General features: G+C 38.0%; 1 protein-coding gene across 3 annotated transcripts in view; it reads right to left on the bottom strand.

Annotated features, from left to right (window-relative positions):
• LOC123876385 (AF4/FMR2 family member lilli) overlaps positions 1 to 17288 on the bottom strand; it is a 343642-nt gene that overhangs the window by 160839 nt on the left and 165515 nt on the right. For all 3 annotated transcript variants that reach the window (XM_045922616.1, XM_045922615.1, XM_045922614.1), the window contains exon 3: positions 14874 to 15108. In XM_045922616.1, coding sequence (XP_045778572.1) covers positions 14874 to 15108 — 235 coding nt within the window. The remainder of the gene's footprint in view (positions 1 to 14873; positions 15109 to 17288) is intronic.

Raw genomic sequence — 17288 nt, 5'->3', positions numbered from 1 at the left:
CGTCGAACATTTGCACTATATAAAAAACATATTCTGTTCCATCTTGTCTCCTTACTCGAATGTCAAACCCCGAATCGAACTTCGAATACAATATTATGACATTATAGTTTTTTTTTATATATTTTTATTATTGTCTATGAAATCTATAAGAATAAGAATAAGAATAAGAAGTGTTTATTTGCTAGAATATGGTATAATATACAAGTACATTGGTCTTAAATATTATGTGGAACCGCATATTCTGCCAAGCATGGCGTGCAAAATTTATTGAATTTAATTAATGTAACAAACATGTCAAATTATTATTAATTCAAAGAGGTTTTACTAATGACATTAATTTTATATTATTGACTAACGTAAGTTATACAGACATACAATTCATACATCATGCGCTACTCATAAGCTCTTAATTCATATTATTAAACATATAATTATATCACATATTAATAATAAGCATATGACCCTAACAATATAATAAAATTGTAGAAATGTGGTGTCTGTACAATGGAAATACATAAAAAAAAAGTAGCAGGGGTTGTTATTATATCGATGCCGAACCCGAAATTGTAATTAATTTTTTTTTTGTCTGTTTGTCTGTTTGTCTGTTTGTCTGTTTGTCTGTTTGTCTGTGTGTTTGTGCACGCTAATCTCAGAAACGGCTTATTCGATTTAGATACGGTTTTCACTAATATATTGTAGTAAGCTTCACTTAGGATTTAGTGTTTATTTCATGTCAATCGGTTCATAAATAAAAAAGTTATGTCAATTTAAAGAATCACGGCGCCTCGCGCCTGAGCGTCCGTGGCTATATAAAGCGCGAAAAGTCACTTTCCACGCGAACGAAGTCGCGGGCACAGCTAGTCTAACGAATAAGTTTGTAGTTATAACACCTTTTGCATTGGGAAACTGTCAGAATGTCAAATTTATCCGATAGATAAAGTTTATCTGGCGTTTGTGAAACAGACCCTAATTCTTGTTTAAACTAGCCACCAACCCCTCGCTGAGGCTCGAAAGGTCTCACTACCTAATAGAAAACTCGTTAACAAACTAAAGAAATTGATAGCTTGATGACAAGCAGTCAGCCATTACTCATTTTCGCGGAAGTGTTACGACAGTTTCATTGACATTCCACGCAAATCATTTGCATGCAATACAGTACTACAGTTTAGATTCTTGGGGTTAGAGCGCGAAGAATAAGTATGGGGAATAATACAAATACAATAAAGCATTGTAGTGCTGTACGAGCGTCTAGACGGCCTCATTACTACCACCCCTTCGCTCCTCCCCTCCACCGGACCATTTTGAAGCCGAACCAGTTTTGAAGAAGCTGATAACTGGTGATGAAAAGTGGATCACGTACGAGAAGAATGCGCGAAAAAGGTTGTGGTCAAAGGCCGGTCAGGCTTCATAGACTGTGGCGAAACCCCCTCCACCGCATCATTTTGAAACCGAACCATTTTTGAAGAAGCTGATAACTGGTGATGAAAAGTGGATCACGTACAACAAGAATGTGCGAAAAAGGTCGTGGTCAAAGGCCGGTCAGGCTTCACAGACTGTGGCGAAACCCGAGTTAACTCGCAACAAGGTGCACAACTGCAAGTACTACAGTTTAGATTCTTGGGGTTAGAGCGCGAAGAATAAGTATGGGGAATAATACAAATACAATAAAGCATTGTAGTGCTGTACGAGCGTCTAGACGGCCTCATTACTACCACCCCTCCGCTCCTCCCCTCCACCGCACCCCCTCCACATGCCCTCGACGTTGCGCAGAAAAATATTCTTTGATAATATTATAATCCTATTGTCTTACTGCTTTTATTTGGGGGGAGTTTCGACTGCGCGCGGTTATGTATGATTGCGGTGACTGAGGAACTTATTATTTCTCGAGTGTTTAGTGTTATAGAGTCATAACAATAGAGTGAGGCTCTAGGGAAAGAGTCATATGACCTAGTTACGACAAAGTATACATATCTGTCCAAAGGCGTTTGCCCTTGTTGCAATATTGACCTAGCTTTTTAAATGGATGACCGGACTTCTGAACAATTTTAACTTCTTTTGAGCAAAGATTTATGCCATTGATATCATTTACTCAAACCCATATGCAAAGTTTACCCCAGTAGGTAAATGAATAGCAGCTGGTAAATATCATAATATATGCCTTTAAATGATAATAATTATATTATACTAGACGTGGACAGACTGTATTAGTTTTAATTTTAAAGTTGTTACAATGTATCGTTAGCATGTCGATAAATGCAATAATTCAAACTCAGTAAGCTTTTGGAAAACTTTAATATGACCCTAGCACGTAGGACATACAAGTAGTTAAACATGCTATTAAACCATTATGACATTAGTCATTACAAAAGACACACACGACACATATTCTCCAAAGTGCATTTTCCAAGGTTTCTAAATTCCTACATCCTTTCAAAGAGTAAATAAGAATAATTTTCCCTCAGAAAAACTCCCTTGGTTTGAGAGTTCATGTTCCAAATAACAGACTTGGCTAAAGCGAAGTCGAAAGAGCAAATAAAGTTAACAAGAATTATACGATCAATGAAGTAGATGGTATTTTCTACAATGTTGCTGCGCTTTTATTACCTGTCAGAAGTGTGGCAATTCTTGTTATTAATGTCCCATCCAGTAGAGAGGTCTCTGCCAAATTAGTTAAATTATTATACGTAGGTACAGTAGACTGAAATGGAATATAACATTTGGCTCCATAGATCTTTCCTGCTTCTTCTAAGCATAACTAATATCCTGGTAGTGCTAATTACCGGAAAAAACTGGTCAAGTGCGTGGCAGATTATGCATAAGGTGGATAAGGTTAGGTGGTAAGGTAAGGTAGGTAAAGTAAGGTGAGGTGGTAAGGTAAGGTACTTATAATCTTGCTAATCTATACAAATATTATAATGAGATTTTAGTGAGAAGGGGATGCGAATACTCTAAAATTTAGATGTGCTCAGAATCAGTACCACTATCTTGTACATTATTGATCTAAGATTGAATGTTACCATTCGAACAGAGATTAGGAAGATTTACTTTTGAAGCGCGCTTTATTGTTAATTCGAGTGTAGAATGGCTCTGGCAAATCAGAGTACTAACTAAACGAGCTAAGCCGTACGCTTGAGCCTAGCACCTAACATAAAATTCAACTCAAGGCGCCGTAACATCTTGTATATCGCCATTGATATCATTAAATAGATACACAGTTCAAACTTAACTATCCAAGATCCTTGAAAATATTTCTTGGTTAGGTATTGATTTTTAGATGATCATAATCATCGCGCCTTGCCAAATAAGTTGCACAGACAATTTCACAAGCCGCAAATACTTAGCGAAATGAACGCTGATCCATAATTTTAGCACTTATTTTTTTTTTAGGCCCATATGGCCTCATAGCTGACACAAGTCTGTATGTATTTAAAATATTAAATACGTATTGCCTTTCTTTTTTATCGTCGATTCATCATTGATAAACAACTCGGATTTCTAAAGAATTTTCTCCTTCTAGAGTAAAAGCCCGAGTAACGTAACATCTTGCCACTTTTGATGTTACTACGAGTAGATATTATTATGTATTAACTGAATTGTGAAGTATATAACTTAAAATTTAAAAATTAAAACCACCGTCACAAAATCTCTAATAATCTTCAAACGGCTGAACAGATTTTCTTGGATTATAGCTAAGAACACTCTCGATCAAGCCACCTTTCAAACAAAAAAAAACTAAATCAAAATCGGTTCATTCGTTTAGGCGCTACGGTGCCACAGACAGATATACAGATACACAGACACGCAGATACACACGTCAAACTTATAACACCCCTCTTTTTGGGTCGGGGGTTAAAATTTACTTGTATCACTCATTTATTTAGGGGAACACACTCGTTTATATAGGGAAGTAATAAATACACTAACAACAGAAACAGCTTAAAGTTAGGCTTACCCAAACAATGTTACCATGAGAAGAGGTATTTTAATAAAGAGAAGTGCCTATCTTAGAATTGTATATCAAGTTGCATGGTACGATATGGAGTTGCGAATGGTTGTCGTATCTTAAACGTTATAATCCCTACGCCTGCGATAGCTACCCAGTTTCGGGTTACCGCGACGCTCATGATATTGTTGTTTACGACTTGCTGTTCATCCTTTATGTCCATTATGATATTTTATACAGGCCCTGTCAGATTAGTTCGAAATTATATCGGAATTGTTGAATCGTCTCAACTAATGGATATACATTGCAATACATCGCTCTCTCGAATAGGAATTTTTTAAAGATATTACAAGTGTTTATAACAGCCCCGACAAAATATCTGAGTTTTCCAAAACATCATTTTCAAATTAATAATTATGTATCTAGGCAACGTCCATCTTGACAGCTACACATTTGTCAATATTGACATAATATTATGAACCTAACGGTGTGTTACAAATTAACAAGAACACCAGAAAAGAGCTGATAACTTTTTAACGACTGAACCAATTTTTTCGGATTATAAGCTAAGAAACATTCTCGATCAAGCCACCTTTCAAACAAAAAAAAAAAAAAAAAACAGACTTCAAAAACCAAAAACACTAAAAAGTAGAAAATAATTTTTGTTTAGCTACACGTCTAATGTACCTAGGTATGAAGTCGAGCGAGCATATTAAAACAAAATTAGAAATCCAAGAGTGAAGCTTTTTTTAAAAAAAATTATTTCACAATTTTTAGTGGCCCCACTGTACTATAATATGCTATGCCCAGTTAAAACCCTACTGTTTACTAAGCTATTACAGTGATCGCGAGCAATTTGCTCTTATCCATTCAGGAGTTCTGTTCTCCATCTCCGAAGATATTCATCGGATCCCGACGAATTGAGAACCTCCTCCTTTTTTGGAAGTCGGTTAAAAATTAAAACCGGTTCATTAGTTTAGGAGCTACGATGCCACACACGTCAAACTTTCAACACCCCTCCTTTGGGTCGGGAGTTAACAAAATAAGGAGCATTTCAGCGGTGGCCGTTGTCAGCGTCACAGTCCGTGCCGCACTCGGCCGGCCGTTGACTCCGCGATGTATCGCAGTCGCGCTAAAACATGTGGACGACTTTACTCGCACTATTGACATATTTATGGCGTAGAGCTTCGCGCGGACGCGAGGCCGCTTTGCGTATTCACACGTACCTACGTTCCAACCTAATATTTACTTTTAAACATCGCATAATATTGTATATAAAAAAAAAAGAGCTACTGCCGAGTTTCTTGCTGATTCTTCTCGGTAGGGAAAGGCATTCCGAACCAGTGGTAGATGCTTTTGACGATTCAAAAGTACTTATAAAACTTTAATTGAATATAAATATTTTGAATTTTGAATTTGAATTCATGAATATGAAAGCTTCTCGAATGACAGCTTCCACTATAAAACAAGTAGATACTTTGCTAAAGACTATGGATTTCAAATTTTATAATAATCAATATTTGAACCTGAGGTTAGGGCGATTTGCTTATTTAGTTATTGTCTTTAGTAAGTTAATGCCTTTAGGTCATTTCGGGATAAATAGTAGGTTTTGACAGCAGCACCAACATCGCACATCACTTAAATTGGAACGTTAGTTATAGGTAGAGTTGGTACGTGTGTAGATGCCGTAAGTCGTAGGAGCTTCGCGGACACTCGACGCTATGGCGTGTTGGGATGGTTCTTTTGAATAAATTAACAACTCGTTTTGTTTGTGTTGTTGGCTCGTCTATTTTTATTGTTTGTTTATAAACGTCGGGTTAACTTTGCCGCAGGAATTTTGCTATAGTGTCCTATTGCTCATATGGTTTACTTTTTTTTTCTGGTGGTTCTTGCATTGCTTTTGTGTTTTCTATTTTATGTAATCCGTCACTTTAGTAACAGCTGTTAAGTCATATTCGACTAATGAATTACTAATTAATGTAGCTGTCTAAAAACTGGTTTATATTTAAGGCTTGCAAATCTGAATTTATATAATTGTAGCGTTCAAGCTCGAATAAATAAATTTAGTTTCGAGGAACTTTGGTGCAAGCTTTTCATTTAGCAAAATCTTTTAGTTAAAACAATATTTATTAAAATAAGATAACGGTCAAAGATTACTTGTTTTCACATAATAAAGATAATAACAAAAACCAAATAAACAAATAAGAATACGTAGGTACTACGAGCGTAAACCTCGGAAATGATCCCAATGGCCTTGCCAAGGTGATACTCGAAACTGGTACCTTCGCAGCGAGATAAAAAAAAACGAAAACTTGTATTGACGTCGGTAATTACTTACCTATCAAGTGAACACCTTTAAGTATTAAGTCTTAAGAATTTTATGTAATTATTACATCTTCTTGCGGCTTAATCTGATCACGAAAGCTGTTAAATCTATGGGTGCCCAATAAGTCACACTCAATTGTGTCGCAGTGTGACTGGTAGGGAATTTGTCGAATATTTTTCCCATCGAGTCCCACTGTTATTAGTTGCAACCCTTTTATAAATTAGAATTCCCAACGAGTCACACTATTACTGTGGGTGTGACTCGATGGGAATAAAAAATGCTAAAGAGTATTTTGAGTGGGTGACGATGATTTGAAAAATTGGCCAACTTGGCCAACTTAACAATATAAGTCCTTAGTCGGGATGAAACCTAAGATACTTACCTAACCAAAAGAGAATAAAAAGTATACAGTAATTAGTAGTAAAATAGTATAGAAAGGTGAAATTATAAAGCAATAGATAATAAATAGATTTTATAACTGAAACTCACCAAAACCTAACCGCAATCGATTTTTGAGTTTGGCGTAAAAAGTTGTGCAATATATAAATAGTTGTGCCTTTTGTACCCAAAACTATGGACAGTGATGAATAATGATAATAATTTAGCTAAATCTTAACCTTCCTGCAATGGCAATCTGGCGAATCCTTGTGGCTAATTTTATGCATACCTACTTAATTCTTGCCTATCGCGAAACAAGTTTGTTATGCCCCAGCATTTTAAAATTTCTGGTCATAATAATTTACATATTGACACCAAAGATATCTGAAAGATAGAGAGATTTTAGGAATATTTTCATAATACAATAATTATTTTCAGGCGGAGTATCTAATTAATATTTGTAAGTTAATAAATATAAAATAATGATCTACTATTCATAAGTTAATTAAATTATCCGTCGCCACCTGTTGCTCATTAACGATAATGCAACAATGACGCACAGTATCTAATAAAGAGTAGTTAAGTAGTGAAGCGTATGAATACGTTCGCATCTTTAATTGCTGATTTTGTTATGATAGACGTACATTAGGTAGATGTTGTCCATAAAAACAATTTACTTCGTATTATGCGTCTTAAAACTAAATATTATTTAAGCGCAAAAGTTAGGGCTAAAAGGATGAGGTGCTCTGCAATTAGCTTAGCTGTAAAATCGGGAGCTTCACTAAACTATTGTCATTGTATTAATAATATCAATTTAATATTGAAAGCTCACTGTTACTAAAATGAGAACTAAGATGAGATTCTGGTGGCGTGATAGACAGCTCTTTTACTTTGCTGGTTTTATTTATAGACAATTGACTCTTTATCCTCGCGCTATCAATTTTCCCCTCTGTGACGAAATATATATCGCAAATATCGTTGACATAGACATATGTTTTTAATGGCTTGTTAACCAAGGAGATGCTCAAGATTCTGCAAACGTAACGTGTGGCAACGGAACCGGTTGCATTAAATACTCAATATGTATGCAACTAGAACATCCATTTGATTAAAGGCTGACACAAGCAATGCGCGACGGAGACTGCATGACAGAATGTTTTTTAAGTTAGCCCTTGACTGCGATCTCACCTGGTGCTAAGTGATGACGAAGCAAGCTTAGTTGGAAGCAATAGCTTAAAACCCATAAGTACTCCATATTGGTTTTTACACGGCTTTATATCGGAACGTTAAATGTCTAGGCAAGACGGCTTCACCACCACCCTACTAGTAACGCCTACTGGTAAGGTAGAAATCATAAATACCCAAATTGTGCCTGCCGGGCATCAAACCCGGGACTACGGGAAATCGTCAACACTCACCGACATGCAGAAGCCTTGCGAAGTTAAAAATCACTGGTACTGCATTTTCGACTTTAAATTAGGTACATTTAGGCCCACTTTATCAACACACAATACATTGTATGACATTGACTACTTCACGACACGTTATCGCCACGCGTTGCGTGTGTTTTAGCCATAAGTGATTCTCGACTTATCGGACTCTACCTATTTAGAAATTAGTCATTTTAAGTGGATAGTTAAGTGTTTAAGTTGGAAATGCAAACTTAAAAAAAAAACATAGAAGTCATACTACACTACTTACACAGTTTTGAAATAAAATTATAATAAAGTAATAATATTAAATACCAAACTAATTAAAAAAAAACTACTTTAATGCCTCGGAAACTTCAAAGTTAAACGCACGAGAGTGAGCATCAAGATCCAACAAGGATGTGGAATTCACTTTGATAAGACGTGGTTGGGTTTTAATTACTCTTGTGTGTATACTTTTGCTCGCTGGATTGCGATGCAACGCGAATTGGGTCGTGGCAGCCAGCTGTAAAGGTTTGGCTATACACAACGCGTGACGACAACGCGGCGCGCTGGAGCGTCTCTTAGGCTGAGATTTAGAGCGCATAACGCGTTCAAAGCAACAATGGGAACACCATATTTTCTTTCTTGCCAACCGTACTTTTCAAATGAAAGAGACAAATTGGCGCTCCCATTGTTACTTTGTGTGCATTATACTTTGACTTTGCTTAGAAGTTTCAAATAAAACAAGATAGATTTAGTATGTTGGCGATCAGTCGAACAGTGTCTTACGTAAGTCTCATTAAAGTCAAAGTACGCTCTATACTTAGATCTCAGCCTTAGTCTTAACACAGCTCCTTGAAGTTGTAACCATACTTCCTCACTAATATTATACTCGTAAATGCAAAAGTGTAGTTATCTGTCTGTTTGCTAGCTTTTCATGGCCGGCTTTTGACGATTCCACCCGAACGAAGGCGGGCGGATCTGCTAGTTTGTAATACAACTATATGAATCATTTTATACGGAACAAGGCAGCAGCGCGCTGCTGTCTTAATGTTATTACAACTTGCAAGATACGCTATGGAGACGTTGCAGTGACGCGTCCTGTCTGCCCGAGCCTCAAGCCGACCGCGTTCAAAACGTTATTATATCTCCACTTTGTTCCTTTCGCAGTAATTTTAACCACATTGCGGGTTTACGAGTTATTCTAATTAGTTTTAATTTTCAGCTTCAAAGATAGAAACGGATGATGGTAGAAACACATTTCACCCCGCATTCTGGCGCATTCACAAGATCTAACATCACGCCACGCCACACCACCAACCCATACCTACTAATATTATAAATGCGAAAGGCTGTCTGTCTATCTATCTGTCTGCTAACTTTTCACGGTTCTCCTGTTTGTCAGAAATCTTAGCCATTCTCATTCTGAAATGTCCGACCCGTGTCCAGTAGTAGACCGGCAATGAGTTGATGGTTGTAGAAGCAGTACCACGATTTACACTCACATAGCGTGGCATGTTGCGAATATGTTTCTAGTTTCAACCACAAAGGAAATCCCCTGTACTTAAACAAAGAATTATTACTCTTAACAACATAGCCGGCTGAGCTTGCCGGCAGTGAAAATAGATCTGACAAAATGTAAACACGACATTGCTAAGCGAAACACTCTCGCTATCACCTCGGTAAATATTGGCCAAGTAGTCAAGTAAATCATTTGGCAACAATTTCCTCCGCGATCCGACGGAACGTAAGCGTAATTACCGACGTCAAAGCGTAAACAACTGCGGCCTCGAACTCACTTAGCGTTCACTCGACCGAAACCTCGGAGCGAGACTGTAGTCTCCATCATGAAGAACAACAGGAGCTCGATTGCTGTGAAATGACAGCTACAGTGTTATGATCGCAATCACCTCCCAATGCTTGACGCTCGCTCGCTATTGGCTACAATACAATGCATTGTTGCATAAAGAATACCATAAGCTCAACCAATCACAATAATTGCGATTGTAATGATTGATGCAGGTTTTCCGGAACCGAGCTACAAATGTAGGTACTCGTTGCGTTACTAAAGTATAACAATAAGGATATCACATCATGATCAACCCATCCCCAGCTTACTATTGAGCACGGGGTCTCTTTTCAGAATGAGAAGGGTTTAGCCATGGCCTACCACGCTGGCTCAGTGCTGATCGGCGGACTACACACAACTTTGAAAACATTATAGGAAACTCTCAGGTATGTAGGCTTCACCATTAAAGCGAGTGATATTTATTGTTTAAAACGGAATATAACTACGATATTCGTCAACTAAGACATAGTAGATCTCTTACAAAGATCTTGACAGGCACTCGTTCCCTTTCCAGCAAGCCTCTGAATTTCATCCGTAATCTCTACTAGATGATAGAGCCGAGCAGGTCTTTCAACGCTGCGTCTTTCGTTGCAGGATCACCGTTCGAGCAGGACCCCAACCACTATCGTTTCTTCGAGCTGAGTCCCGCCCACAGTGTCACGTCGCTATCCATAATTTGGATTTCGGAAAGCGCTATGTTATTTGACCTCTCAATAGGTGGCTAACCGACAGCAAACGTCGCCAAGGAACAGCTGAACAAAGTAAGATGTACAGAAGCAGAAAAGTGACATCAAAAGTCTCTAGTGTGAACTCGCACTTATTCAGTTATCTCATTAAAGTAAATGTGCAGTAGCTAGCGAGGCAATCTTTGTTTGTCGGTGCAAGGCACGTGGACACGTTTCATAAAACTACACACTTCATACTTAGGAGTCCTTGCAGACGCGCCACAACCAGAACCACGGAGCGGCAAAAATGTCACTGGGCACCAAATTGTATGAAAATGCGTTTTATTCACACGTCCGACTATATTTTGCAATCGCGTTCAACGGCTGACCAACGAAATCCCTAGCCACAGACGAAAAGCGGCGCGGAAAATTTAGTTTATATAAGTTTGTATGGAGCAAGGCGCTCGCTGCCGCGTCGCTAAACAAAGTTTTAATAAGTTCAATGCACATACAATTACAAAGGGTCTTCTCGGTAGACCTAAGTAAATCGATGCGGATCTCGAAGCTGGGCCTTCTTGCCCGGGCGTTTTCCTCACAGGCAGCGCCTATCTACCTGGATCCTTTTATTTTTGGCCTGGACGTTCAAGCTCTCTTCCAAGGAATCCGTTCTATTCTTAGAAAATTCAAAGCAAATTCAGGCAATTGCAGCGAGACCACGCAAGACCACCTAGATGGCGATATTTTTGTCGTTTGTGTTTGTTGTGTGGTCCGTCTGAATCAACACGTACCGAGCACGGTCACGCGATTTGAAACGATTGTTACAAGAGTATAAATTTCTTAGAAGTTACATGCGCAAAGGAAAGAATATTTCAAGTTACGTGATTTACGCGTAAAATGGTTACAAATAGACAAACGTGTATAACGTCGACTCTAGCAAAAAATATTTCATTAATTCATTAATTCAGAAATTCTCACTCCGACCAATACATACTTAATTACATTCATCAGAAACTCGTATAACGTATTACACGTGCCAAATAACCTTTAATGATTTAAATTACCAATTTAACGGTACAATAAATTACACAAATAACAGGAGATTGAATGAGAATTCGCAACAAATCTCCAACTTTGACCATGTATTCCGGATACGATCATACGAAATTAAACAAAAGCGAAAGTAATTTTTTGATTATGACGATAATTACTCATTGGATTTATGATCAAGAATATATGAGACTGAGATGTAAAATTTTACTAGAGCGTGCAATGTAACACAAAAACCCCAACCGTACCTACTGATGTGCATAAGGAAATCTAACTTTTAGTCAGTGTTTCGGCACTGGATTTGTTTTTACTCTGTCTATATTATGTATAGAATAGTAATAAAAGAATTTGTTTTTACTATTGATCCCACACATATTAACAGAAAGTACTTAAAATCTAACTTAACGCATATAATGTCTCGTGCCAATGAAACGTGTTCTAATAGCAATGTTAAATGTAATACCGATAATGTATATTCTTTCCAATCCTAGTTTTCGTAATCATCTATCAAAATATGGGTTAGGTACTTTTTGGAGCTTGATGTTCGAAAATTGCACCTCTAATCTCTACAGCTCTATGGATGTACAAATTAATAAATGGCATAATATTAGCTGAGTAGAGATTGTAATAGCACTACAAAACTGTACAGAACTGGTTTTGCGATAGATATTCAAGATAATAATAAGTGGCAATGATTTAAAAGGTTGCAGCTTTGTTTAATTAATGTAAGATTATGTAATCTTGTGTATCCTTTAATTAGTTCCTGTCTAGGCACTATCTAGATATAATAAAATATCTATATATTTTGTTTCGATTTATCTATGACTAATTTTGAATGGAAGTGGGTGGGGACGTGGTAGGACCTACGATAATCTAACGATTCGCATAGGATGAGACAAACAAACGAACACGACAATGAAATGGACAAATGGCTCATTGGCTGAACATTTTAGAGGACTTTGGATCAATTTAAACTTGGCACTTTCTGTGAACCGTTGAGATATAAAAATTGTAAAGGACATCGCACACCGCCGCATGTCTCATTTTCATTACTGAAAATGCAAGTGACAAGTGCAAGCAGCATCATAATTCGTGAGCAAAGTTCACGACAACGCCGATCACTGGTAATGCCATCAGCCTAACTTCGATGGGCCTTATGCGGCCGAATTTTGTCGCTGAAGTCACACTATTTCTGTATTGAAAATATTATACGTTGCGAGGCTTCAGCAGGTCGTATATTATAAATTATTATTAGTTACTCAATTTGGTAGTAATAGGCCCATTTAATTTCCTAACACCTATAAATACTAGTTCAACAATTGCTTTGTTATTATTAATTGACGATAATTAATCACACTGCGAGTAGTTAATCTGTTTCTAGTACAAGTAGCATTTACGGATGTTGTTGCCAAATAGAGAATCCGGTTTGGAAACGGTGCATACAGACGAGCCATAACCATAACCGCTGAAAAACTGCTGCCGCGCAAATAATTGACAAAACGTACGTATGACAATATGCAGTCAATTAATATAGTAGATGACGTTGCGAAAATATGGTCAATGGCATGGGTTAAGCAGATGAAATTACTTAATTGTATATCAACTGCTATGTCATTGGTGCGTCACTCGAACGCAAGCTGCCATTCACATCGTCATACCATTCTTAATAATCCGTGTCTTCGGCAAAGCAACACAACTTCAGGAAGCTGCACAGAGCATTTCCTCACAAGCACTACTGCGTAACGATTGCCTTTATTATGTGGTCTGTCTTAATGAACCTTTAGACGGCACCAGCCGGGCGATCTCTTAAATTTTATTGCTTTATATTTCTATTTCTAGGTCAAGTGATGCAGATATACAAATTGCATTCGTTTAAAATAAATATTCATTCTATCATATTTTGATTGGAAATTTCATTAGTATTACAAAACTTCGATCAAGAAATGATGACTAAAAATAGTCGTTTAAGTCAGAGAGAGATAACGCTGATATTTCTGCCTCATGAAATGAATTTGAAATGAAATGAATTTATTTGTTTCATATAGGACAGCAAGTGCCACTTATGATATGTCAAGACTCTACCAACAATTCGGAAAGGAGTTTTTACTGAGAAGAGCTGGCAAGAAACTCGGTAGCTTAATTCGTCAAAAAGACCAGATTTGTGGAAAGATAACGCACCATCTCAAAAGGCTATAATTGTGAACGAATTTCTGGTCAAAAACTCAAAATTTATCGAACAGGCATCGTATTCTCCCGACATGGCTCCGACCGACTTTTTATTTTTCCAAAACTCAAATTACCACTTCGAGGCATCCATTTTCAGTCGTCTATGACGTAAAAAAGAATTCGCGGCGAATCGATTCCACAAAATGCGTCTAAAAATGTTTTAAGGATTGGGTATGTGTTTATTTCGGAAGGGAAGGCCACTTTGAAGGCGATACAATAAAGTTGGATGAACACCTAACACATTTTGTGTTTCATTAAACAATTCCCGGTACCTTCTTGACATAGTTATAGTACTTCGCTACTCGCCAAATAGGAAAACACCCAGTTTGACGAAGCGAACACATGCAAGCTCTCAAAAGACACGATTGCCGTGAATGGCAGTCTTCTAGAGGTCACGGTCCTCTTTGAATCACGGAATCCTCTTTGAATCAGTACCCTCAGTATGAGATTTTAGTTCTCACCAATTTTGATAGTATTCGAGAGTCGAAACTAAATAACCTCAATGTAAAATGCACCTAAACATGATCGATTTAAAGCTAAAAATTCAGTACCATTGTTTTTAATTTCGCAATGTTTCCGCTAGGAGCGCTGCCTGTAAATATATGTAAAAACTTGAGCATTAAAACAAGGCTTTTAAGGGCCATTTTACTTTGACGCCAAAGAGTTTCGACTCTCAAATACTATCAACGTTGACGAGAAGTAAAATCGCATACTAAAGGGAATTAAGTAATGTGACTCACTGATAAACACGTGGTGTACTACTCCCGTAGTGATACACCCGAACTCAGGAATTGTGTGGCTATAATACTAAAGAAAAGCCTGAAGCCTGAAGCAGATGACTGCACGAACGAACGGCTTCAGGCTTGGCCACTTGGCCGAAGAAGAACATCGTGGCTCAAGAGTTTACGCCAATAGTACGGGTAGAGTACCCGAATTATTTTCCGCGCACCTGCGTCCAAGCTGCAGATAGCCCTAACAGTTGCCAACCTCCGGTAGGAGACGGGGCTTTAAGAAGAAGAAGACTCACCCTAAAAGGCGCAGGGAAGAGCGACGAGGCGTCGGGCTCGGCGGGGCGCGCGTTGGACATCTGGTGGGCTCGCGCCTGCCGCTCGCGCTCGCGGTCGCGCTCGCGTTCGCGGTCGCGCGCCTCGCGCGGCTCGGCGGCGCGCGCGTCGTGGCCGTCGCGCGGCTCGCGCCCCGACCACGTGCCCGTCGCGCCGCCGCCGCCGCCCCCGCCCCCGCCCCGGTCCCACTTGTCGTACCTGCAACAATACCATACTTTATCAAAAACTATACTTACATAATAATTACTATTTACAATAATGCGACAATGTGCCTGTCTGTTAGCTTTTCACGGCCCATACATTTAACTGATTTTGACGAGATTTGGTACAAGGATATCTTGCATGCCAGCGATAGACGTAGACTACTTTTGTCTCGGAAAATCAAAGAGTTCCAAACGGGGGAAAAAAACTTAAATCCACGCAGATGAAGTTGCGGGAATTATCTAGTTTATAATATAATGTTAAGTGTTACATACGTTCCGTATAAGTAAACAAGTGTAAATTAAAAATTTATAACACCCCCGACAAGTGAAGGTTACAGTAACTAGAAAAGAGCTGATAACTTTCAAACGGCTCAACCGATTTTCTTGGATTATAGCTAAGAACACTCTCGATCAAGCCACCTTTAAAACAACAAAAAAACTAAATTAAAATCGGTTCATTAGTTTAGGAGCTACGATGGCACAGACAGATACACAGATACACACGGCAACTTATAACACCCCTCTGTTTGGGTCGGGAGTCAATAAAACTGAGCAAAAACTGCTCCACTCCACTCCGTCTGTATGCGTCGGTCATTAAATTATGTAGGAGTGTGCCACCGCCGCGTGCCATACAGCTCACAAATAGGTATAAAAAAATCATGATTTTTTAAAAGATGTTTACATTTTATTTCCTCCATTAAAAGTGTAAATATTATGATCAAAATGAATTATTTGATAACGTCCAACTTCCAAGGTTCTCAAACCAAAAAAAAAACGTTTGTTCAAAAGGCAACTTAACAATTAGGTAGGTATTACGTTATCATAAACATACCAATAAGATAAAAGCATGAAAGCGATATGTTTGTGTTTCTTATCTAGTTGTTGCGAGTGCCACAGCGCGTCAGTTAGGTAGGGCTGCCAGTAGAGCTTGAGCAAAAACTCTGATTTTTGGTGTAACTTCGGAGTTTTTTGTAAATTGTAGCGAGCATAACCGGAGTTTAAATTTTAAGATTTTAAGCTAAAAAAATCAAAGTGACGTCTGTTCCAGCAGTTACAATTTGAAACAGTATAATGTGTGATTTCGCGTAAATTATTTCTTATTTTTAAATGGTTTCTTGCGTATAGGGTAGACTGGGAATGCCTGTTATTTACAATCACAAGTACTGTTTTTGATAATTTAATAGATAGCTTGGTTCAAAAATTACACTTTTTTCTTTACAGAAATGGGTTCATACATGCAAATTAAACTAGTATAGGTAAGATATTTTTGTAGGTTTTTAATAAAATTTCGAAACTCCGGAACTTCAGCGTATGATCGAAACCCGACTCCGGAACTGAACCATTGTCTGAATTTCAAGCCCTAGCTGCCACTGCTGCCAGCTGCAACTTGAGAATTGGGTCGCAAATCGAACACCGCTAATGAGTGCTCACTATCATGTTAATGTAATATTCATAAGGCGAGTACGGAATAATTTATGTAAACAATATACTGTGTTTATAGTTTTTGGTTTGTTGGTAATAGTGAACCCAAGTAAACATATCCGTCATCTACTAACCATATTAATAACTAACTTATGCTCGCGACTTCGTTCGCTTGGACAACACAAATTTCAAACCCCTATTATACCACCTTGGGAGTTGAATTTTCAAAAACCCTTTCTTAGCGGATGTCTACGTCATAATAGATCTATCTACATGCCTTTCAGCCCGATTCATCCTATCGATTCGTTTGAGCTGTGCGTTCATAGATCAGTCAGTCAGTTAGTTAGCTTTTCCTTATATACATATATTATATACATGAATAATAGAAATCGTTCAAAACCTAAGTATTTTTTGAAAATCAATAAAATATTACACAAAAAATGATAGGCAGCCCTAGTCCATATCGTTTATTTGCCTTGGACATTGTTTCGCTCGGTATGTATTAACCCGTTTCCTCCTGATGGGTGGTCTAAGTAGTACGGAACCGTTCCAGAGTTCAACAGCCACATTCACGTATTGCTCGGAGGCAGTGTGTTGAAAAAGTGCATACTTAAATCATTCGTATGGCGCCAGCGCGGTTGTTTCCGAGCGATTTGTTAAAACAAACTTCTTTGAAGTTTATTAATTTTTCTTTTACGCTCCAATATCTAGCATAGTAGGTAGTAGGTAATACTGTTGCTTGTTTATTTTAAA

This window comes from Maniola jurtina, chromosome 21 (assembly GCF_905333055.1).
Source record: "Maniola jurtina chromosome 21, ilManJurt1.1, whole genome shotgun sequence".
NCBI lineage: Eukaryota > Metazoa > Arthropoda > Insecta > Lepidoptera > Nymphalidae > Maniola > Maniola jurtina.
Note: the sequence above shows the minus strand (reverse complement) of the source record. Positions and strands in the feature narration are given on the sequence as shown.